Consider the following 24,805-nt stretch of genomic DNA (forward strand, 5'->3'; position numbering starts at 1 on the left):
TCTTCAGCCTATACAAAGTGAGTTTACAGCAGCAGTGAAGTGCTACATAGGCGTTCAGTTTCGTGTGACGCAAGGAAAAGCCCACAATGCTAAAATGGCCTAATTTGGTTGTAATTTGGTCGTCATGCAACGAACTCTAACGTTTGATATTAACTTTGTGTGATGAGATGATGTTCAGTGGTGTGATATCGTAAAAATTTGCTTATATGTTTTGGACTTTCGTTTGAATCACTTTTTGAACAATACCCACTAACACCGGGTATTATACTCCTAACATCCAGTAATTGATTAATTAACTCGAACTTTACTTTTGGTGAGCGCTCAGTCATTCATTAAGTTTTTCCGAAGATACGCGAACGTTTAAGCAGTGCAATAACAGTTTACGGTATACCAATTTGAGTATACGATATTGGTGACTTTGGTGACCACGCCGTAGCTTGTCATGTTCGAGGCAACATGATATGAGACATAATTCTGTTAGAAATAAAATATCATCGGCCTGCTATGCTGCCGACCTGTCACCGGTGTGCTAAGAGAACTTGATTACTGAGAGCGATTCACAGACTGAAGACATTTTCTTTCCTAGATGACCTGAAGATCAACCAACTGCTTTTGACATGATAATTTCCCTCTGCAACCCAATACTTCAGATACGGCCGAGAATCATAAATACCTGCCGATATATCTAAAAATTGGGGTGCAATTTATTTTAATTCTTAGCTTTTGAGTTTTTTGGGAGGTTTTTCAGAATTAGTTCGAAGACCTTGAAAAACGCATAGCTCTGCTTTCTGATAACAAAAACTGTAACCAGCTGGTTTGTCATTAGCGAAGAGCCGATTGGCTAAAGGAGTCTCATCGCCCACGGTAACAATGCTTATTGCATGAAATCGACTGTTATGGGATTCAGTCAGGAATATCATGAGAAAAATGAAGACCGAATTTTAAGGGTCAAAAGAGGCTCTCAATCAATTCAGATTGTCAACTCACCCAATGAGAGTGTTATTTATAAGGAAGGTGGCCCAATGAGATGGAAAAATTTCTTCGTGAATATCGTATATGTTTGTGTTACCCAATGAGAGGGGAGTACAACCAATTTCAACGCAAGCCTTCAATCTTGAAACGAAAACCGAAAATAATAAAATACGGAGAAAAAGGGGATGAGAGACATTGAAAACAAAGGAAAAAATGTCATGTAATTTTGAGACTAGACGTCTTTGTTCCGGTGGTATATTTGGGTACTGACCATGATTCGATACCAAGAAATTTCATAAATTCAATTTCTTGTAACAAAAAAATTGACCAATTCTCGGAAGTAAAAAGAATTCAGTCATATTTGATCAAAAAGTGCAAAACAGCATCCAGGCGGTATCATAATACAAACATTTGTGAGCCTGTAAAACGTAGTTTTTACCACAGAATCTTAATCTCGGATATTATGCAATAAACTGACTAACATGCAACAGGATGCACCATCACTGCATTTTTCGAAATGGTTGGGCAGATCTGGGGTGACATTGACTATTGCCCTGATCCCATGTTTCTTCAGCGAGTCGGCGTCCCTAGAGTCAACCTAAAAACACAAGGAAAGATAAAATGTTGATAATACATTGACTTGAAGCAAATTCGACTGACCTAAAGGTCACCACATCCATCAATTAACAGCAGCGTCTGTTGATCAAAAACTAACCGTCAAAAAATTGAGCTCAACAGTCTAATTCACAATAGAGGGCGCCGAAAAGGGAAATTCTAGGATGAGATATAATTTCCAGTACATATTTGCCGTCTAGCTCCAACACAGAGTGAAGCAAACTCGTAGAAGCGTTGCAATGCCGAAATAGGTCAAAGAGGATTTTGATGAGCTTTATGTTCCATAAGAGGAAGGCAAGACTTGTTTATAACATATATTACTATCATAGCAGCCAGATTTCCAGAAAAATTGCAAAATTTTAGCCTAAAAACAGACCGAAGAATAAGACCTAATAAAATTGAAAAATTGACTTCAACTCTTCCAATTGAAGTAAGCAAATAGCAATTTGAGAGAAAAAAAATCATCAGGTGTGTGGTAGCCTAGGGTGACCAAAAAATTTCATGCAAGTGAACAAAACAAACTCCTCCAATAAGTGCAAAAAATGACGTCACACTCGCAATTCAGTCGAAAGATTGCTTGAATGGATGAACAAAAATTGATTTGGAGTGAGCGTCATGACGAATTTTGCCAAAACCACAGCGGGAAGAATTTCGGAAAACTCGAATTGTCTAAATTCCACGAACAATCAACACGCCCTTGCAGCCGAAGTTAATTCTCTTGTCCGGGACGATTAAACTGAAACACTAGAGTTAACTGAAACAATTCATTAAAATTTTATTTCCTGTCCTAACAACAAAAGTTTCAGCAATGACATTATTCAAGAACGCATAAAACTAAAAAAAAAATAATTTTAACATCATTAAGAAACCAATTTAAAATGATAAACAGCTGAATCTTTAGACTAAATTTTATTCCTCCTGAATTCAACGAGAAACTCACTGTAAAACCTTAAAAACGCAATTAGTATTATTAAAAGATTTTGTATTATGTTTGAAAACATAGCTGGCAAATTGCCAAAAAATAGTTGCCGTTGACCCGCTTGACGCACATTGGGATTGAAACAGAAAAAGAAAAAAACAAGAAATAGAAATTCACGAACTTTTCCAAGTGTCAAATTCTTTTTTTGGTGCGCAAATTCTGCATATTTGGTTAGATACTAAAATTACACATAATGAGACTTTTGAACTGAACGCTATTAAGCATAATACTAATGCCAATTAGCAACCGCTTTAATGAACTTTGATAGCCTAATGCACTATGACTTAATGAACAGGCTTTATATGCTTATCCTGTTTCCTTTCATTTTTTGATTTTGCTCTTTGACTTTTTTGACTTTGACCGTATTCACTACATTGCGTAATTCAATGCGTGAAAAAACTCAATCAGTTGAAACAATGAGTGAAGTAAGTCAGAAGTCAAGCGTCATAATCGTGACTTAAGTAAAAACGAAAAACGTGATCGAAAGCGAATTAAAAAGGAGAGCGCCTAAAAAATAGGCGTCAAGAGGCTGACGGTGGCTATTAAAAATATTATTCAATGTCTGCCAACCTCCAACAGCAATTTCTAATATGGACTAAAACTGATAAACTTAAACAAAACTGACAACTGACCGGGCTATAATTTCTCACAATTTAACCAGAATCAAAATTTTTGATCTTCGCAGTTAACTCCAAAAGAGACGTCGTGAGAGCATAAAGCAGATAAAAATCTCAGAATTGTGAAAATTGAAAAAATAAGTCTGAAAAAGGTCATAGGTCACCAAAACAATGAATCAGAAAGTTTGCATAATTTCCAACAGAGCGTTGCTGGAATAAGAGACGACTTGCAAAAAGAGATTACTGAATTTAAAAGTGAAATGCTCAACAACATAAAAGAAATTAAATTGCCGCTTAAAAATTCACGATACGAGAATGAACCTCAAAGGATTACTGAGAAGTTAAGAGTGAATGCTGATCTAACAAGTCAATCAGAGCGAGAAAATAAAATCATAGTTTTCGGAGTACCAGAAAAAACAAACGATACATTAGTGACCGTATTGGACAGAATCAGTCATGACAAAAAATCAGTTGAAGAACTTGCTCGAAAAGTTGGAATCCAGACATTAAATATTGAAGATATTTTTCGTCTGGGTAAATTTAGCTCAACCCAAACTCGTCCGCGACCGCTGGTTGTAAAATTTTCAAACACTTGGAATTGCAGAATCATGATGATGTCAAATTCAAAATTGAAGGCCGACAATGTATTTATCAAACCGTTTTTATCGAAAAATGAGTGGGAAAAAGAAAAACAAGCTCTAGAGTATCGATTTAAACTTGCTCAAAACATGAATACCAACCGTTCAGACATTAAAATTAGATCAGCTAGGCTGTTTTTCAGGAACAAAATGATTGACACTAACTTATCTATAGAAGAAAATAGTCGCCTACTAACGAACTCTCCTGATTTCAGTTGACTACAATCAAGTAAAATTTTGCGTGTACTATCATTGAATTGTCGTTCATTATTAAGTATGGATAGACGAGTGATGTTGGATATCCTAAAAACTATTAATCCCGTTATTGTTTGCCTCACAGAAACCTGGTTAAACCCAATTATTGAAAACCAAGAAGTCTTAATTAGTCAATCTTATTCAGTCCAGTCGCGATCAGATAGAAAACATGGACCTCACGGGGGCGTCTTAATAGCACACCGAAACACCTTATCATGCAAGATGGAGGTTTTGCGAACAAATTCAGATTTCATTTGTTGTTGCTTATACATTTTCAAAGAGGTTACAATCGTTATTATCACCATTTATAATCCCCCAGCTGACAGCAAATATAGAATCAGTGCAAATTTGTTCTGCAAAACCATTCAAGAGATTGTCAGAGATGTCCAAGAATATCAAAGGTCGATTGAATCCTGTACTTTCTTTTTGAATGGTGATATTAACTTCACTCACACAGATTGGCTTACTTTAAGTAGTAATTGTTCATACGAAAAAGCAGTTTTGAACGAATTCAAAAAACTAAATATGTCATCACTGCAATCTCATGCAAGCTCGCTGGACATTTTTCTGAGTAACAATGCTAATTTGTGTAGCGAAATATTAGAGGAGAAATCGTTCTCAGATGACAAGTATTTGTTAGCTGAAATTTCGATTGAATATGCTGAGCAAGAACCCTTGCCTAAAATGAAACGTTTAAATATTGGCAAAGCTAATTGGAACGAATTTACGATCAATTTTAATTTTCCAATGTCTTCATTTGACTCAGTTGATAATATTGTCGACTCCTTTTACCATAAATTAGAAGTAGCGTCTTCTATTGCAATTCCACTCAAAACATCTAGAAGAACGAATGCACCTTTTTACATGTCCTCTAACAGTATCCATTTAGAAAATAAACTCAGAACAGCTTTAAAAAATACACAAAACGCAGAGAAAATTTCACGACTTAGAGAAGAATTATCCATTTCTCTAAATAATGACAAGAAAAATTTCGTTGAAAAAAGCAAGGTCTGGTCAACAAACGATGCATATAAATTGATGAGACAAATAACAAAACAACCAGCTCTTCCAGAGAAAATGGTGTACATGGAAAAAGAAGTCTTTGGGTACAAGAGCATTGCAGATTGTTTTAACAATTATTTCGCTTCTGTTTTTGTTCAAGACGATACTGAAGTTGTTATTCCATTTAATCAAAGTCCAGAAACATTTCTTGATGACATTCAGTTTAGCAAAGCGGCTATGAGCGAGGAAGTCAAAAACATACGTAGTGGTGCTAACTCTTCTGATGGAATCAGCCCAAAATTTCTGAAATCTGCTTTACCGTACATTTCGAATCAACTTTTGTTTATCTTCAGTTGCTGTGTTAGCAAATGTGAGTTTCCCAGTTTGTGGAAAAAAGTGCATGTACGACCCCATTTCAAAAGTGGTAGCAAATTAGATATCAAAAACTACCGACCGATTGCCATGCTTAGCTCCTTGTCACTACTATTTGAGCGTATGGTGTATAAACAGTTCTCAATCTTTCTGCAACAAAAGCTTTGCGTAGAGCAACATGGTTTTAGGAAAAATCGTTCAACCATCACTCAATTACTTGTCTACTGCAACAGGTTGTATGAGTTACTTGAAGCCAACAAAATGCCAATGACAGTGTATCTAGACATAGCAAAAGCCTTTGACACCATCAATTATAACATCATACTTGTAAAATTATGTCGAATGGGATTTGATAGTGCTTTCTTGAGGTTTTTTGCGTCATATTTAACAGATCGAGAACAGAGAGTTGTAATATCTTGCGGAAAATCGGACTTTCGACCGATCACCAGCGGTGGGCCTCAAGGGTCAATTTTCACTGTGTTTCTTTTTTCCGTTTATATAAATGACCTACCCGAAATAATTGTCAATGAGTGCTTTTTATACGCGGATGACACAAAAATCGTCAGCACTGTAGACAATAAAATGCAGCTGGAAAAAGATATTGAAAATGCTATTGTGTGGAGCAAGGAGAATCGGTTAAACTTCAATTTCGATAAATTTAAAAACGTGCAATTTTCCTTACGTAAAAATCAAAACAAGCAAATTTTGCGTCTTCCCAGCCATAGAAACATCTCACAGGAAATACACTTCAAAGACCTGGGCATATATTTTTCCAAAAATTTGTCATGGGACTATCATTTAAGTTTTGTTCTACGAAAAACCAATCAGAAGCTTGCTTATCTAAAGAGATCAATTCCAAGTGAAACAAAATTGTCAGTTAAATGCAACCTAGTCAAAACTTACATTATATCAATCTTGTTTTATGGATCAAATGTTTGGTTTGCCAGTAAAACTATCGTCAGGCAAATGGAAAGGCTTCAGAGAAAAAGTTTAAAATGGATACAATCAAACAGTCATTTTACTGATAAAGAATACAATGATTGTCTTCGATCAGTAAACTTACTTCCGATCACATATCAATTTGTCTTTTTGGATCTCGTAGTTTTGAACAGAATTTTGAAAAGAAAACTTCCACTTGAGGCCGAGCAATTTTGGCAAATAAGGAATGGACATCCGAAAACACGATCAAACGAGAAAATATTTTTATACTCAAACGAATGTAATCGCCAGCGTTGCCGATCAAATTTTTTCCAACGAGTTACAAACTTCAACAATTCGATGTCACTGGCGCGTGATTTGCCTAACTATAACCCATATTCAAGTCCTCGCAAATTCAAAAAAGAAGTCAAAGAATATCTATTTGATTTAGCTAAGAAGAATTTTAATTACAAATTGTACCCATATGGATGGACAGTGTTTGAGGGAAACCAAATTCAAGCCCCGTTAGGGACGTACTAAGCTTGGTGCAACCAAGTTTAGTTAAATTCATTATTATTATTATTATTATTATTATTATTATTATTATTATTATTATTATTATTATTATTATTATTATTATTATTATTATTATTATTATTATTTCATGAAGTTTAGTTGATATTTATCCATTTTTGGAGAAACTTTTCGGAGAATCCATTGAATTGAATTGATTGCAAATTTCAGATTTATCAGGACAAAGACAGGAAGGAAGACTAAAACTCAGTAATCAAAAGCTTGTCGACTACCAAAACAAAGCCCCACGCAAACTTTCAAGAAAAATACATCAATCATTTTGCAATCCAGTCAGAAAAATTTGACTTTTAGTATTAAATTGCCGCCAAATGAGTCCAGCTGCTTGAAAGTGTGATTGAGAGAGAATTTTAGATCACGTGAAACGCAAAAAGCCAAGAGCGTAAAAGTCACTCGAAAAGTCAAAACGGTCAACAAATATTTTGCATAAAAAAGACACACGTTTACAATAATTGCTTCTCTAGGAGAGCAATTAAAAACTTTCTTGGCAATCTAAAGCAAAAAAAAAATAGTGCAAACTGAACTTTAAGATTTGTCATTCTAACATAATTTACCAAAAATTAATGAAAATGTCATGAATAATAATTGAAACAAAAACGCCAGGTTGGAAAAGGGTGGACGGGGTCGTCGATGGCGAGTACGGGGTCGTCGGTGGCGAGGGGGTCAAACTTTTAAGATTAGGCACTGCCCTTCACACCCTAAAAATGTCTCGTCGGAAGAGTTTCGGTGAATCGTACACTTAGAAACGTAAGGCTCTAAGAAATTTGTCAGGCCATTTAATGCCCTCTGAGGGCTACCAGTTCATCACGTTTTGTGTAAGAAAAATCAAATGGCAAACAATTGCATTAAAAAGACCACATGAACGACCAACAAGCAATTAATCGCAAACGGTGCGTCAAAAAAGGTTCTACAATTCATAACACACGACAAACGCATTATAACGCTCTAAAAAACTATCTTTAAAAAATAAAGGTTGAAAACGGTTAGCGTTATGACACAATTTCTCAAAAAATTTTGGAAAAAAATTTGTTAACTAAATGCAGCGCATGAACAAAAATACTCCCTCTCAGCAAGAATTGGTTCATACAGCTATTGTACTCTTTTTTAGGTCAAAACTCTGCCTGAATATATACTTCCAGTAAAATAGCCGCCATTGACACCGCTGACCGAGGTTGGGATTGAAACAGTTAAAAAAAAAGAAAAAATGAACGTTATACTGACAAAGAGATTAGTTTAAAAAGTACAAATCATTCGCCACATTAAGAAACAAAACAATAAAAAAAAAATCAACATATTGACACTAAACATCCTTAAAATGAGTACAGAATAAAACAACACAGTGCGAAAAAATGGCTAATAAACCAAAATAAAGACCACGGGAAAAGCAACAAAAACATGCGAGACATAACAATCGTTTATTATGTTTTGCAAAGAAATCAAAATCCTCAAAACGATTGCTATGAACTACAGCAACTAATTAGATTCAATATTGTGTCATTAACAACCAACGAAACCTGTCATTAATCAGATTATGTGATTGAGTGATTGATTGAATAGGTTACCTGAAAGCTGAAACCAACCAATTGACCAAAATTACGCCCAGGACACATTATTTTCGGTAACTAAGCGATAGCACCACAAACCAAAGAGAAACAGGCAAAAAATTAAAAAATCAACTTCTATTTTATAAAAAAAGTTTCAAAAACCATTGGCTTGAAATCAAGCAAAACATAGATTTATTTATGTCTCATCAGCATTCTATGAAAAATGGGACACAAATGAGATAAAGAGATCAGACAAAATAATACAACCACAACTCTCACATATTAATAAATTTTATTTTTGAAACGAATACTGCAAAACTCACAGAAAAATTAAGCTGTGATTTTAAATAACTATTTCAATAGTTATTTCTCATAAGCAACCAAGGATACAAGCCAGTAACGCGATTCAGTAATAAGACAGCAATAAGTGCAACAAACAAGCAAAAACCAAAACGATCTAATATTTTTTAAAAATGTTCATCAGCTATTTCAGCGCATAAGTCAACGATAACATTAGCTAGAAATTGAGATAAAAATTTTCGATTAACATGCATACGCCTCCTGAGTGACCCACGAGACATGCCATTGATGGACTAAAAGAAAACAAAGTGATAAAAAAAACTTGAAAAATATTTATTGTGAAAGTAGTGAAACCTTAGCTTTGAAACAAAACAATTTAATCAATAAAACAATCCAATCAAAAAATTTAATTAATATTAGCAACCTTGAAATCTGTCCGTAATGAGATTAAATGATAAGACCATAAAAAGCAAAAAAACACTCGCAAAAATAAAAATTCACAAAAAGTGTCAGAGTCAAGAAAACTATTAGCCATGAACTCAAATATTTAAACATAGCCAGCTCATTGCCAGAAAATAGCCTCTGTTGACGCGCGAGACGCACATTGGGATTAAAACAGAAAAAGAAAAAAGAAGAGATAGAAATTAACAGAACTGTTGCATAAGTTTCGAAAATTGCTCAAATTCATTGTGCAGTTTCATTTAGATTCTAAACCTATACTTAATTCAGCTTCCAAACTGTATGGTATTCACCTTAACCCTAATATCAGCTAGCAATCGCTCTATTGAACTTTGATAACCTAATGCACTATGACTTAATGACCAGACTTTACCTTTTCTTTTCTTTTTAGATTTTGCTCTTTGGACATTGACCATATTCAATGCGTGAAAGAATTTAAAATCCATTAAGTTGAAAAAGTGAGTGAGGTCAGTCAAAAATCAAACGTGAAAATCATGACTTATGTAAAAGGAAAACCGTGATCAAAAGGTAAAGCGAGTTAAAAAACATAGCAGGAAAAGTCCTGACATACAATTCAAAGAATTGTCATTGACTAAACAAAAAACTAGACCTAGAACGGACTATGAGCGAATTGAGAATCCCATTTCTTAAAAAAATCAGATAAAAAACAGGAAATCAATGTCAAAATACAGCAAGTGAACAAAAAGCACTAGCGAGAAATGGACATTTGGTTCAAACAAAAAACTATGCCTAGAATGACCTGTGAATGGATTGGGAAAACCATTTAGAAAATCCCATCCAAAAAACGAAAAAAACACTGAACATACCCGGCAGATTGCCGGAAAATAACCACCGTTGATTCTGATAGGCATGATTGGGATTGAAAGAATAGAAGATACTGAAAAAAAAAACTTGTAAAAAAACATTTAAGTGCAATTTATTTCGATGACATTTCGTAGTTGAACTACTTCTGTTTTTTAGAGAGAGGCTACAGGGGCTACTATCAATACCAATAAGCATTAGAGATGGTAACTAAGACTTATAGGAACGACGTTCAAATAGCGGGCATCTAAAATTTTTTATACTGACTCTGTCCAATTTGAATTGCTTTGCTGAGCAACTGATGTTCAAAATCACTTTTAGCAGAACGAGAGAATAGAGAAACTAGCCTAGAGAAGTCAAAAAGATTTCACGCAAAATTTTGAAAACGCGGCAAAATGAGGTAAAGCGGAACATTTTGCTGTTCGACGAAGTAAAAAATTAAGCTCAGCGGCTGCCAATGAAACCTGTGAATAATGATTCTAAATGATAAGACAAGAGAAAATAAAAAAATAAAAGAAAAGTAAAAGAATATCAGCAATATTTTATGACAACAAATACTGTCAAAGTCATATAACGCATGAGCTGCTCGTTGAGGCACAATTAAAACACAAACATAAACCGACAAATGTCGGAAGAATTGCTCTTGAACGACAGGTGAGGCAATTTATTTCATGGTCTTTAGTCTAGATCAATTTTTCTTTATGGGTGCAAAAAACTTTGACCCCACCGGGATTCGAACCACTGACCTCTCGATCCATGGCCACCCACACTAACCACTGCGCTGAGTCACTAAATTGTTCCTTGCTGCAAGCGATTTTAAATTAGCAACTTCTTAGCACTAGAGAGAACTCAAAAATGACGAACGAAAGCGTGAAAAAGTCACTTGAGAAGTCAGAGAATGTTCTAGAAGAAAAGCGCAAAATTGTCAAGCGAAAAATTTGCAGAAAAGACACACACGTTTAAGAGCAATTAATTATCATATTAATAGCACATAAAAGAGAAAATACTGAAAATAGAAGTCAAATTGAGGCACGTGACAAAAACCGAAAATTTGTTCAAACACTGATTCCTCACTCAATTTAGGTAGTTTGGAAAAAAATCAAAAACACGCTTCAAAAGTTTCGCTTTTTTGTTCCTTATACTGTTACTACTCTAGTGTGACCAAAATCAACACTCTAATTTGACTTCACATTGGCGTGAAAAACCAAAAAAGTGTAAACAGATTTTAAAACAGCGTTATGAACAAAAACCCTCTTTGGTTCCACTTTCTTTTCAGCACCCAAATTTTATCGCACGTTTCATTTTCTGCTTCAAAATTCACTCCAATAAAATTGATCAAAAAGACACTTCTTCAATACTACTTTCAAGTCTTAAAAAGACGGCACACCATTTCAATTCAATTTTCTTGAAATGGAAGGAGAGCGCCTAAATAAAAGCCGTTGAGCTACTGACGGCGACTATTAAAAAAACCAAAACAACAATTGAATATTTAGGCTATTTTGGAGGCGGACAACATAAATCGTTTCGAAGTACTTAAATATACGGACAAATGACCGAAAAGAAATTTTCGAATAGCAGGTGTTAATGATGAGTGAGACCTTATCGAGCGAGACCTTATCGAGCGAGACCTTATCACCAACAGAAAGAAATTTTGAAAGAACTTGGACTCGGTCCTAAAACTCGGACTCCGTCCTCTTGTCCTAAGTTTAGATGACGTTTAGAAGACTTTAGGTTATCCTAAAACTTATACAAGCGATTTATTATAGTACGTTAAGGTACAAAATTTAGGAAAATTAGGAATGTAGTGGCGCATGTGGTGGTTGGTACCTGATCGCCCAGATATAGGTTGGGCAGAATCTGAGTGAGGGATCCTGCCCTCTTGGTGGAGAGGAGGAGTGGGTTCCTGGATGAAGAGGAAGAACTGGATGACCTGTGATGGTGGATGTTGCTACATTTGTTATGGTGTTGCAGTTTGGAACAGTGCTGGTGTCTCAGACACGTTGAGCTGTTGTTCAGTGATGACGAGGTGTTCTGTTTCTACATACAAACAGACAAGTCTTTGGAACCATGTCAACAAGAAGTTTATGTGGGTATTCATTTCTCAGATTTTATCAATTTATGATTAAAAAAACAACTCCACGCCCAACCCGTCATGTTAATATTCACTTTAAAGTCAAGAAAAAAATAAACACTACTCATGCATTTGTCATCCGTAAACATTGAAGACATCCAGGGCACCATTTTTTTAAAAAAAAGATTTTAAGATTGCTAGCCATCCAAAGACGCCTCTGAAAAGCTTTTCCTCAAATTACAATTATTAAAAAGCAAAAAAAAATGGAGCGTTGATTTGCTCTCGGCGTTTTGAGTCGGCCGCGAGTTAATCTCAGGCTAGAATCATTTTAATATGTTGTCCTCCCGAAACCTTAATCTAAATTGTCATGTCCTATGTTGAAACTCAGCCCTTCAATAATCTTAACTGAAAAAAAGCATTAAGACAGATACGAGCATACCTAAAGTTCAGAAACAAATTGCAGTAGTAAAGTAGTTCAGTTCCGCAAAAACTTTGAATTTGAACTTTCATATTCGATAATTAAACGAACGCGTTCTATACCACATAACCCTTCTTTCCTTCTTTTCATCAGCAAACATACCCGGCAGATTGCCGGAAAATAGCCACCGTTGATTCCCATAACTCTATTGGGATTGAAAAAAAAAGAAAATATCAACAAAAATTGATTTTTGTACAAAAACATTTTTAGGTGCGATTTATTTTGATTTATTTGTAGTTAACATACTTCTGTCTCTCAGTGAGAGGCTACAGGGTCTAGTATGAATACCAATAAGCATTATAGATAGTAACTAAAACTTATGAGAAACAAAGTTCAAGTACCGGGCATCTAAAAATGGGCTTTATGGGTTTATCCCGTTTCTATTTCTGACTTTGATTTTTTTTATACTGACTCTCTTCATTTTGAATTGCTTTGCTGAGCAGCCGCTGTTTAAAAGGACTTTGAGCAGAATGACAGAAGAGTGAAACTAGCCTAGAGAAGTCAAAAAGATTTCACGCAAAATGTTGAAAAAGCGGCAAAAAGGTAAGGCGAGAAAAAGTTCGACGAAGTAAAAAAAAACATAGCCGGAAGAATTCCGGAAGCGACTCCAAGCGTCAGAACTTCACTAAAGAAACCGTAATTGCAACGGAAGCTACTATCTTTTGTATTAAACCATTAACTCACTACCTCCCCAGGTGTGCTCTAAAAACTGGTGAAACTTAAACCACTGTCAACAAGAGAAACAAAATGCAGCAAAATTTTATATTATTGAAAACGTTTGGTAACGTTAAAAATCCAAAATAAGTAACGTGGTCAAAACCCTGATACTCTGAAAAACCTGACAAGGTTATCAATAGCCCTCAAATAATTCATGATTCTAATCTGAAAAAGATCGCGAAAGCAAACGGCAGATAATAATCTTAGAAACTAAGTTAAATCTTTTCAAAAAAGAATGCTCATCAAATTTAAGAATCAGGAAACACCTATAATTACACTTCTAATCACTGCGATTAAGACAAAAAACAACACAAACCTGTTCCTTGTTGTACATAATCTAGACAACATGATTTCATACTAAATCAAAAATAAAATTGATCATAGAAAAGACATAAGCAGCAGAAGAATATTCAAAGGCAAAAAATTGTTTAAATTAATACCAAGGCCGGAAGAAAGCTGTAGAAATTAGTCATAAGTGAAAATTCTGGAAAAAGCTTGCTATCAAACTCTCAGTACTGCCTTATGTTGAATGAAATCAATTGCAAATCAAAGAAATGACGAAAATCTAAGAAAAAGCTGAAAAAAATCAATATACTGAAAATAAATGTAGGTGCCAGGACAAAGTTAGATTGATACTAACTAGAATGTGGAACACCGTAACAAAAAGACATTATTGATTTTTTGAAAGTTGAAAATCAATTGAAAAAACTAAAGAAAAACGAATACATTTCATTGTTCAGCATTCAAGACATAGAAAAGATAACTAGTCAGCCGATAAAAAGATTTATCCTCCTGGAGAGAACAAAAAAAGGAGAAACCAGAATTCATAAATACGAAACATTGAAACATTTTGCAAAAAAAATGGTCAAAGAACTTTTAAGTTAAGACTGCAATTATGAAAAAGTTTTAACTGTTTTTTCCAAACTTAACGCCAAACAATAATTGAATTTTTATTGAAACAAAATTAAAGTCCCTCATGTTGCAGAAAACAAAATTTCTAGCAATTACAACCAAAACACAAACGAAAAACTGACGAAAATCGGAAAAAAAACTACCAAAATCCGATTAGCATATGTACAATTTTATGAAACAAAATTACATCGAGGTAGAAAGAGGCGTTGAGTATAGGAATTATCAAAGAGAAGTTTCCATATTAACTGATTTTTGACAAAAAGACGGTTAAAAGATCCAAAAATGAAGAAATTACTACTACAAGATCCAAAAATGAAGAAATTAATACTAAAAAAAGCCAAAATTAACTAAAAAATCAAGAATTATGTGCCAATTTTCAACTTGAAACGCATTTTCAGGCTCTCCAAAACACTGTGATATCCATCCGAGGTTGAAATTTTCATATAGTATCGAATAAAATTTATTTCTACAAGAAACTACATAAAAAGCAAAAAAAATTGGGCCACTTAGACGAAAAAACGGTCATCTATATGTGCAATTCAGTCAAAAACTACTTTTCAAACTCAAAAAGCGATTCACTAAACGCAGCACATGATCAAAAAACGTCTCTCGCTTAGCGAAAATCTGTTCACCAAGACAGCTTTTCTCACTTTCGCTATTAGGTCAAAATGCCGCGTGAACAAATCTACTTCCTGTAAAAAAAACCGAGAGAAAACCAATACTCCTCTTCGAGTCGTAAAAATAGGAGCGCTATAATAGCCGGCTGAGAATATGAGAGCGGCTATTAAACATATCAAAACAATTAATTTACATCATGTTATTTGAGCACGCATGCATGACACTCTCGAAAGCCCAATGGAAAAGTTAGTGGAAAAGATAAACTCATCGGGAGTGACAATACTCCTGTGTATTAAAAAATTTTCAGATGACTAACAATATTGGAACCAATATTATTGACCCTCCCTGCAATAATATTGTTATAGGGAGTACCATTGGTACCAGATTGGAACAACACGATGTCAAGTGATAAAACAATTAATGCATACCGAAGTTCGACAAAAGCTAAATTAGGTGTGCCGGCAAAAAATCGAATTCAAAAATATCGAGTTCAAATAGTTCTACATGATGGTAAAAATCGTTTTCTGAAGTCTGAGCGTAGTGTTTGAAAATAATCAATCATAAATACATTTGTGTTTTGAAAAATTCAACTCCAGTCAAATGATTCACTGACGTTATTCTTTTGAAAAACGCAAAGCTTATTGTTCAAAAAACCAAATTGTTCACAATCTTTAAGCGCTGCCTGCCTCTTAACAAATATTTCATAGAGATTGGAAAAGATGTAGCTGACGTCAGACACTCAGGTAATAAATAAGCTATCCTGCCCAATCTTTAGCAAGAAAATCCAATAATAACCAGCTTCAATCAAAAGAGTTTTTACAAGGAAATATAAATTAGTTCCGCTTTGAACCAAAAGAAAATCAAACAATTTCCGTTGCCAAATTAGATCAAAAAGGAAAACCAATAATGAAAACCATTTTAACAAAGGGAAAAAATCGAATATCTAAGAACGGCTGATCTCGGTATCACCCTTTTTTCGTGCCATCCAGTAATTTGGACTTGAACATACTGCAGATATGCAAAATCGTAGAAAGCCCAACTTCTTCGACGGCTTCTAAATGAAAAAAAATCAAGGCCCTTTACGAGAACAAATCACAAAATATCTACTACAATGAAATTTTCCCAAACCTCCAAGTTTGAGTTCACTTCAAAATTCCAAAACAGACGCCTTAATGTATTGTACCGAAACAATCGCGTAACTACAGCAAATATCAAAAGCTTTTCCCTCAATCAGAACATCTTACGGCTGGAGGCACTCGGGTTCGCATAAATTGCCTTTGCCACTTAAATGGATTTTCTGCTTAGCAGAGTACAAAAAAATTAAAACAGCCGGCAAACTGCGGTAAAATAGCCGCCGTTGACGCACATCGGGATTGAAACAAAGAAAGAGAAAATGACAGAATTTTTCCATTATTTCAAAAAGTGCTCTAAATGGGTGTAAATTTCAGGCGCTTAAAAATTCTTAGCGCTGAATTTTGTTGAACGAAATCAATTGCAAATCAAAAAAGAAAAAAACAAGGCTAAAATCACAGCTAATAAAAGCCGATCGAATAAAAACCTATAGGTAGGCGAAGGCTAGAATGATAGTTGCAAGAAAATCGAGAATACTGACACTTGTAAAAACATAAAATTTTAGCGCAGATCGCTTTGCCGCAAAAACTCCGCCGTTGACGCGCTTGATGCACATCGGAACTTAAACAGAAAAAAAAAAGAAAAATCGACTGATTTTTTCCCCCTTTTTTGTCGGTGTCAAAAAAAGTTCTAATTTGGAAGATTCTAAATATAAGATTCTAAAACTATGCATAATTCAGCTTCAAAACTGAAAGCTAATGAGCTTAATCTGATGTCAGCTAGCAAACACTAATGAACTTTGATAACCCAATCCACTATGAAACAATGACCGGGCTTTATGTCTGCCCCTCTTCTTCTAATTTCGCTCATTTGACTTAGACCGTATTCACTACCTTCCGTAATTCGATGCTTGGAAGAACTTAAAACCCATATTCAGTTCAAACAGTAGATGAAGTAAGTCACAAGTCAAACGTGAAAATCGTGACTTTGTAAAACAAAAAACCTGATCAAAAGATAAAGCAAATTTAAAAAGGGAAAGCGCTGAAATAATAGCCTTTGAGATGCTGACGGCGCTTATAAAGTGACTAATTCCCAATTTTTGGAAGTTATACAACAAACTAAAAACAGAAGGCAGTAAACAATGATATAATTGGCACTACCGGTTTCGAAAAATCAAATAGCCATCCTCCTGGACCTAAAACACAACCAATTAAACGTCGGAAGAATTGCTCTCAAACGACTAGTGGGAGCTCCAGTCAATTGCAGCCTGCTTCAGTCGGGGGATCCTAAATGGGACTAAGAAGTTCAATAATGAGATTCAAATAACCAAATTAAGGGTTAACATATAACACTATTAAGATGTAAAGTAAAAAATGGCACCAGTTTCAGCGCACTTTTCTTTTGACTTTCGGAATTAAATTGCCAACACAATTGAGTTCAGCTGCTTGAAATTGTGATTGAGAGATAAATTTAGATCACGCAAAAAGCAAAAAGTCAAAGGCGTAAAAGTCACTCGAAAAGTCCAAAAGGTCAAGCAAAAATTTTGCATAAAAAACACAGGTTTACAATAACTGCATCTCTACGAGAGCAATTAACAAGTGAAAACAGTCCTCAGATTGGAAACAAAAAAACAATGCGACAAAACGTCAAAATTTTTTAAAACGGCAATTATGAAAAAATCTTGACCGAATTTTGACGGCAAAAAAAAATTGAAAATCAAAAAAGTTGAAGGTAAACAGAAATTTTTTTCTTTTGATAAAAAAAAATTTTAACAGTTCAAAGATATGAAATATATGTTTTTCAAAGAAGTAAAAACAATTTAAAAATTGCACTCAGATTAAAATTTTGTAACTGAATTTCAGAGTATCCATGCCAAGAAATTAATCAATTTAAAAATGAAACGTAATTATCTGAATATGCAAGAAAATAGTTTTTCTAGTGGTGGGCAAGAACAATAAATGCTAGGAAAAATTGGACAAAAACTGCCAAATCGGATCATCATGAGTAAGATTTTAAAACAAAGCGGCACACTACAAAAAAGCATTCAGTACTTGAATTACCAAAGGACGTTTCCCAATGCACTCATTTTTGATAAGAAAAAGTCAGCCTGAAGATCCAAGCAAAGCCGGCAAATTGCCGGAAAATAGCTGCCGTTGAGACGTTGATGCACAATGGGATAGAAACAGAAAAAAACAGAGATGGAAATTGACCGCATTTTCGTTTTTAAGTGCCATAAAGCGTTCTAATTTGGCTTGCATTTTGAGTTACTTTCTTAAACTAAACTTATTTCAGATTCTAAACTGAAAAATATTGAGCCTAATATTAACATCAGCTAACGGTGGCTCTAATGAACTTTGATAAAATGATGCACTTTGACGTAATGACCGGGCTTTATCGGTTTGTCACTTTTTTTATTTTGCTCTTTTCACTTTGACTGTATTCACCGCATTGCATAACTCAGTGCGTGAAAGAAATTAAAATCCATTCAGTTGAAACATTGAGCGAAGTAAGTCAAAGTCGAAGGTGAAAATCGTGGCTTATGTAAAACGAAAAACGTTAGCTAGAATGATAGTTGCAAGAAAGTCGAGAATACTGTCACTTGTAAAAACATAAAACATTAGCGCAGATCGCCTTGCCGGAAAAACTCTGCCGTTAACGCGCTTGATGCACGTTGGAATTTAAACAGAAAAAAAATCGGCTGATTTTTTTCCCCTTTTGTTGTCGGTGTCAAAAAAAGTTCTAATTTGGCTAGCAGATTCATTAGATTCTAAAACTATACTTAATTCAGCATCAAAACTGAAAGCTAATAAGCTTAATCTGATGTCAGCTAGCAAACACTAATGAACTTTGATAACCCAATGCAGTATGAAATGATGACCGGGCTTTGTCCCGCTTCTTTTATTTTCGCTCATTTGACTTTGACCGTATACTCTACCTTACGTAATTCGATGCGTGGAAGAACTTAAAACCCATTCAGTTCAAACAGTGGATGAAGTAAGTCACAAGTCAAACGTGAAAATCGTGACTTTATGTAAAACAAAAAACGTGATCAAAAGATAAAGCAAATTTAAAAAAGGAAACCGCTGAAATAATAGCCATTGACAGGCTGAGGGCGCTTATCAAGTGACTAACTCCCAATTTTTGGAAGTTATACAACAAACTAAAAACAGAATGCAGTAAACAATGAAATAATTAGCACTCCTGGTTAAGAAAAATCAAATAGCCATCCTCCTGGACAGATAAAACGTAACCGAACAAACGTCGGAAGAAATGCTCTTGAACGACTAGTGGGAGCTAATCAATTGCAGCCTGCTTCAGTCGGGGGGTCCTAAATGGGACTAAGAAGTTCAATATTGGGATTCAAATAACCGAATTAGAGGTTAACAAATACCACTATTAAGATGTAAAGTGAAAAATTGCAACAGTTTCAGCGCACTTTTCATTAGACTTTCAGAACTAAATTGCCAACACAATTGAGTTCAGCTGTTTGAAATTGTGATTGAGAGAAAATTTTAGATCATGCAAAACGCAAAAAGTCAAGGGCGTAAAAGTCATTCGAAAAGTCCAAACGGTCAAGCAAAATTTTGCATAAAAATAACAGGTTTACAATAACTGCATCTCTACGAGAGCAATTAATAAGTGAAAACAGTTCTCCGATTGGAAACAAAAAACAATGCGACAAAAAAGAGTCGCATTTAAAAAATTTTTAAAACGGCAATTATAAAAAGTCTTAACCGAATTTTGACGGCAAAAAAATTGAAAATCAAAAACGTTGAAGATACACAGAAATTTTTTTCTTTTGATGAAAAAAAGTTTAAACAGTTCAAAGATATGAAATACATTTTTTTCAAAGAAGTAAAAACAATTTAAAAATTGCACTCAGATTAAAATTTCGTAACTGAATTTCAGAGTATCCATGTCAAGAAATTAATCAATTTAAAAATGAAACGTAATTATCTGAATATGCAAGAAAATAGTTTTTCTAGTGGTGGGCAAGAAAAAAAATGCTAGGAAAAATTGGACAAAAACTGCCAAATCGGATCATCATGAGTAAGATTTCAAAACAAAAACGGCACACTACAAAAAAGCATTCAGTACTTGAATTACCGAAGGAAGTTTCCCAATGCACTCATTTTTGATAAGAAAAAGTCAGCCTAAAGATCCAAGCAAAGCCGGCAAATTGCTGGAAAATCGCTGCCGTTGAGACGTTGATGCACAATGGGATAGAAACAGAAAAAAAACAAGAGATGGAAATTGACCGCATTTTCGTTTTTAAGTGCAAAAGCGTTCTAATTTGGCTGGCATTTTGAGTTACTTTCTTAAACTAAACTTAATTCAGATTCTAAACTGAAAAATATTGAGCCTAATATTGACATCAGCTAACGGTGGCTCTAATGAACTTTGATAAAATGATGCACTTTGACGTAATGACCGGGCTTTATCGGTTTGTCAGTTTTTTTTATTTTGCTCTTTTCACTTTGACTGTATTCACCTCATTGGATTACTCAGTGCGTGAAAGAAATTAAAATCCATTCAGTTGAAACATTGAGCGAAGTAAGTCAAAGTCGAAGGTGAAAATCGTGACTTATGTAAAACGAATAACGTTAGCTAGAATGATAGTTGCAAGAAAGTCGAGAATACTGTCACTTGTAAAAACATAAAACATTAGCGCAGATCGCCTTGCCGGAAAAACTCTGCCGTTAACGCGCTTGATGCACGTTGGAATTTAAACAGAAAAAAAATCGGCTGATTTTTTTCCCCTTTTGTTGTCGGTGTCAAAAAAAGTTCTAATTTGGCTAGCAGATTCATTAGATTCTAAAACTATACTTAATTCAGCATCAAAACTGAAAGCTAATAAGCTTAATCTGATGTCAGCTAGCAAACACTAATGAACTTTGATAACCCAATGCAGTATGAAATGATGACCGGGCTTTGTCCCGCTTCTTTTATTTTCGCTCATTTGACTTTGACCGTATACTCTACCTTACGTAATTCGATGCGTGGAAGAACTTAAAACCCATTCAGTTCAAACAGTGGATGAAGTAAGTCACAAGTCAAACGTGAAAATCGTGACTTTATGTAAAACAAAAAACGTGATCAAAAGATAAAGCAAATTTAAAAAAGGAAAGCGCTGAAATGATAGCCATTGACAGGCTGACGGCGCTTATCAAGTGACTAACTCCCAATTTTTGGAAGTTATACAACAAACTAAAAACAGAATGCAGTAAACAATGAAATAATTAGCACTCCTGGTTAAGAAAAATCAAATAGCCATCCTCCTGGACAGATAAAACGTAACCGAACAAACGTCGGAAGAAATGCTCTTGAACGACTAGTGGGAGCTAATCAATTGCAGCCTGCTTCAGTCGGGGGGTCCTAAATGGGACTAAGAAGTTCAATATTGGGATTCAAATAACCGAATTAGAGGTTAACAAATACCACTATTAAGATGTAAAGTGAAAAATTGCAACAGTTTCAGCGCACTTTTCATTAGACTTTCAGAACTAAATTGCCAACACAATTGAGTTCAGCGGTTTGAAATTGTGATTGAGAGAAAATTTTAGATCATGCAAAACGCAAAAAGTCAAGGGCGTAAAAGTCATTCGAAAAGTCCAAACGGTCAAGCAAAATTTTGCATAAAAATAACAGGTTTACAATAACTGCATCTCTACGAGAGCAATTAATAAGTGAAAACAGTTCTCCGATTGGAAACAAAATACAATGCGACAAAAAAGAGTCGCATTTAAAAAATTTTTAAAACGGCAATTATAAAAAGTCTTAACCGAATTTTGACGGCAAAAAAATTGAAAATCAAAAACGTTGAAGATACACAGAAATTTTTTTCTTTTGATGAAAAAAAGTTTAAACAGTTCAAAGATATGAAATACATTTTTTTCAAAGAAGTAAAAACAATTTAAAAATTGCACTCAGATTAAAATTTCGTAACTGAATTTCAGAGTATCCATGTCAAGAAATTAATCAATTTAAAAATGAAACGTAATTATCTGAATATGCAAGAAAATAGTTTTTCTAGTGGTGGGCAAGAAAAAAATGCTAGGAAAAATTGGACAAAAACTGCCAAATCGGATCATCATGAGTAAGATTTCAAAACAAAAACGGCACACTACAAAAAAGCATTCAGTACTTGAATTACCGAAGGACGTTTCCCAATGCACTCATTTTTGATAAGAAAAAGTCAGCCTAAAGATCCAAGCAAAGCCGGCAAATTGCTGGAAAATCGCTGCCGTTGAGACGTTGATGCACAATGGGATAGAAACAGAAAAAAACAAGAGATGGAAATTGACCGCATTTTCGTTTTTAAGTGCCAAAAAGCGTTCTAATTTGGCTGACATTTTGAGTTACTTTCTTAAACTAAACTTACTTCAGATTCTAAACTAAAAAATATTGAGCCTAATATTAACATCAGCTAACGGTGGCTCTAATGAACTTTGGTAAAATGATGCACTTTGACGTAATGACCGGGCTTTATCGGTTTGTCAGTTTTTTTATTTTGCTCTTCTCACTTTGACTGTATTCACCGCATTGCATAACTCAGTGCGTGAAAGAAATTAAAATCCATTCAGTTGAAACATTGAGCGAACGAAGTAAGTCAAAGTCGAAGGTGAAAATCGTGACTTATGTAAAACGGAAAACGTTAGCTAGAATGATAGTTGCAGGAAAGTTGAGAATACTGTCACTTGTAAAAACATAAAATATTAGCGCAGATCGCCTTGCCGGAAAAACTCTGCCGTTGACGCGCTTGATGCACATCGGAATTTAAACAGAAAAAAATCGACTGATTTTTCCCCTTTTTTGCCAGTGTCAAAAAAAGTTCTAATTTGGCGAGCAGTTTCATTAAATTCTAAAACTATACTTAATTCAGCATCAAAACTGAAAGCTAATAAGCTTAATCTGATGTCAGCTAGCAAACACTAATGAACTTTGATAACCCAATGCAGTATGAAATGATGACCGGGCTTTGTCCCGCTTCTTTTATTTTCGCTCATTTGACTTTGACCGTATACTCTACCTTATGTAATTCGATGCGTGGAAGAACTTAAAACCCATTCAGTTCAAACAGTGGATGAAGAAAGTCACAAGTCAAACGTGAAAATCGTGACTTTGTAAAACAAAAGACGTGATCAAAAGATAAAGCAAATTTAAAAAAGGAAAGCGCTGAAATAATAGCCATTGAGAGGCTGACGGCGCTTATCAAGTGACTAACTCCCAATTTTTGGAAGTTATACAACAAACTAAAAACAGAATGCAGTAAACAATGAAATAATTAGCACTCCTGGTTAAGAAAAATCAAATAGCCATCCTCCTGGACAGATAAAACGTAACCGAACAAACGTCGGAAGAAATGCTCTTGAACGAATAGTGGGAGCTAATCAATTGCAGCCTGCTTCAGTCGGGGGGTCCTAAATGGGACTAAGAAGTTCAATATTGGGATTCAAATAACCGAATTAGAGGTTAACATATACCACTATTAAGATGTAAAGTGAAAAATTGCAACAGTTTCAGCGCACTTTTCATTAGACTTTCAGAACTAAATTGCCAACACAATTGAGTTCAGCTGTTTGAAATTGTGATTGAGAGATAATTTTAGATCACGCAAAACGCAAAAAGTCAAGGGCGTAAAAGTCAATCGAAAAGTCCAAACGGTCAAGCAAAAATTTTGCATAAAAAATACACAGGTTTACAATAACTGCTTCTCTACGAGAGCAATTAATAAGTGAAAACAGTTCTCCGATTGGAAACAAAAAACAATGCGACAAAAAAGAGTCGCATTTAAAAAAATTTTAAAACGGCAATTATAAAAAGTCTTAACCGAATTTTGACGGCAAAAAAATTGAAAATCAAAAACGTTGAAGATACACAGAAATTTTTTTCTTTTGATGAACAGTTCAAAGATATGAAATACATTTTTTTCAAAGAAGTAAAAACAATTTAAAAATTGCACTCAGATTAAAATTTTGTAACTGAATTTCAGAGTATCCATGTCAAGAAATTAATCAATTTAAAAATGAAACGTAATTATATGAATATGCAAGAAAATAATTTTTCTAGTGGTGGGCAAGAAAAAAAAATGCTAGGAAAAATTGGACAAAAACTGCCAAATCGGATCATCATGAGTAAGATTTCAAAACAAAAACGGCACACTACAAAAAAGCATTCAGTACTTGAATTACCAAAGGACGTTTCCCAATGCACTCATTTTTGATAAGAAAAAGTCAGCCTAAAGATCCAAGCAAAGCCGGCAAATTGCCGGAAAATAGCTGCCGTTGAGACGTTGATGCACAATGGGATAGAAACAGAAAAAAACAAGAGATGGAAATTGACCGCCTTTTCGTTTTTAAGTGCCAAAAAGCGTTCTAATTTGGCTTGCATTTTGAGTTACTTTCTTAAACTAAACTTACTTCAGATTCTAAACTAAAAAATATTGAGCCTAATATTAACATGAGCTAACGGTGGCTCTAATGAACTTTGATAAAATGATGCACTTTGACGTAATGACCGGGCTTTATCGGTTTGTCAGTTTTTTTTATTTTGCTCTTTTCACTTTGACTGTATTCACCTCATTGGATTACTCAGTGCGTGAAAGAAATTAAAATCCATTCAGTTGAAACATTGAGCGAACGAAGTAAGTCAAAGTCGAAGGTGAAAATCGTGACTTATGTAAAACGGAAAACGTTAGCTAGAATGATAGTTGCAGGAAAGTTGAGAATACTGTCACTTGTAAAAACATAAAATATTAGCGCAGATCGCCTTGCCGGAAAAACTCTGCCGTTGACGCGCTTGATGCACATCGGAATTTAAACAGAAAAAGAAAAATCGACTGATTTTTCCCCTT

The 24,805-nt window shown here is 34.6% G+C and overlaps 1 protein-coding gene across 1 annotated transcript in view; it reads right to left on the reverse strand.

Moving 5' to 3' along the window:
* The window catches only part of LOC142353474 (uncharacterized), a 143,067-nt gene that overhangs the window by 49,748 nt on the left and 68,514 nt on the right, over positions 1–24,805 (reverse strand). Inside the window, exons 5-6 of the mRNA XM_075405727.1 lie at positions 11,912–12,121; positions 1,455–1,570 (exon numbers count right to left, since the gene is read on the reverse strand). Of these exons, the coding sequence (XP_075261842.1) occupies positions 1,455–1,570; positions 11,912–12,121 (326 nt within the window). The remainder of the gene's footprint in view (positions 1–1,454; positions 1,571–11,911; positions 12,122–24,805) is intronic.

This window comes from Convolutriloba macropyga, chromosome 14 (genome assembly GCF_964194025.1).
Source record: "Convolutriloba macropyga chromosome 14, txConMacr16.3, whole genome shotgun sequence".
NCBI lineage: Eukaryota > Metazoa > Xenacoelomorpha > Acoela > Convolutidae > Convolutriloba > Convolutriloba macropyga.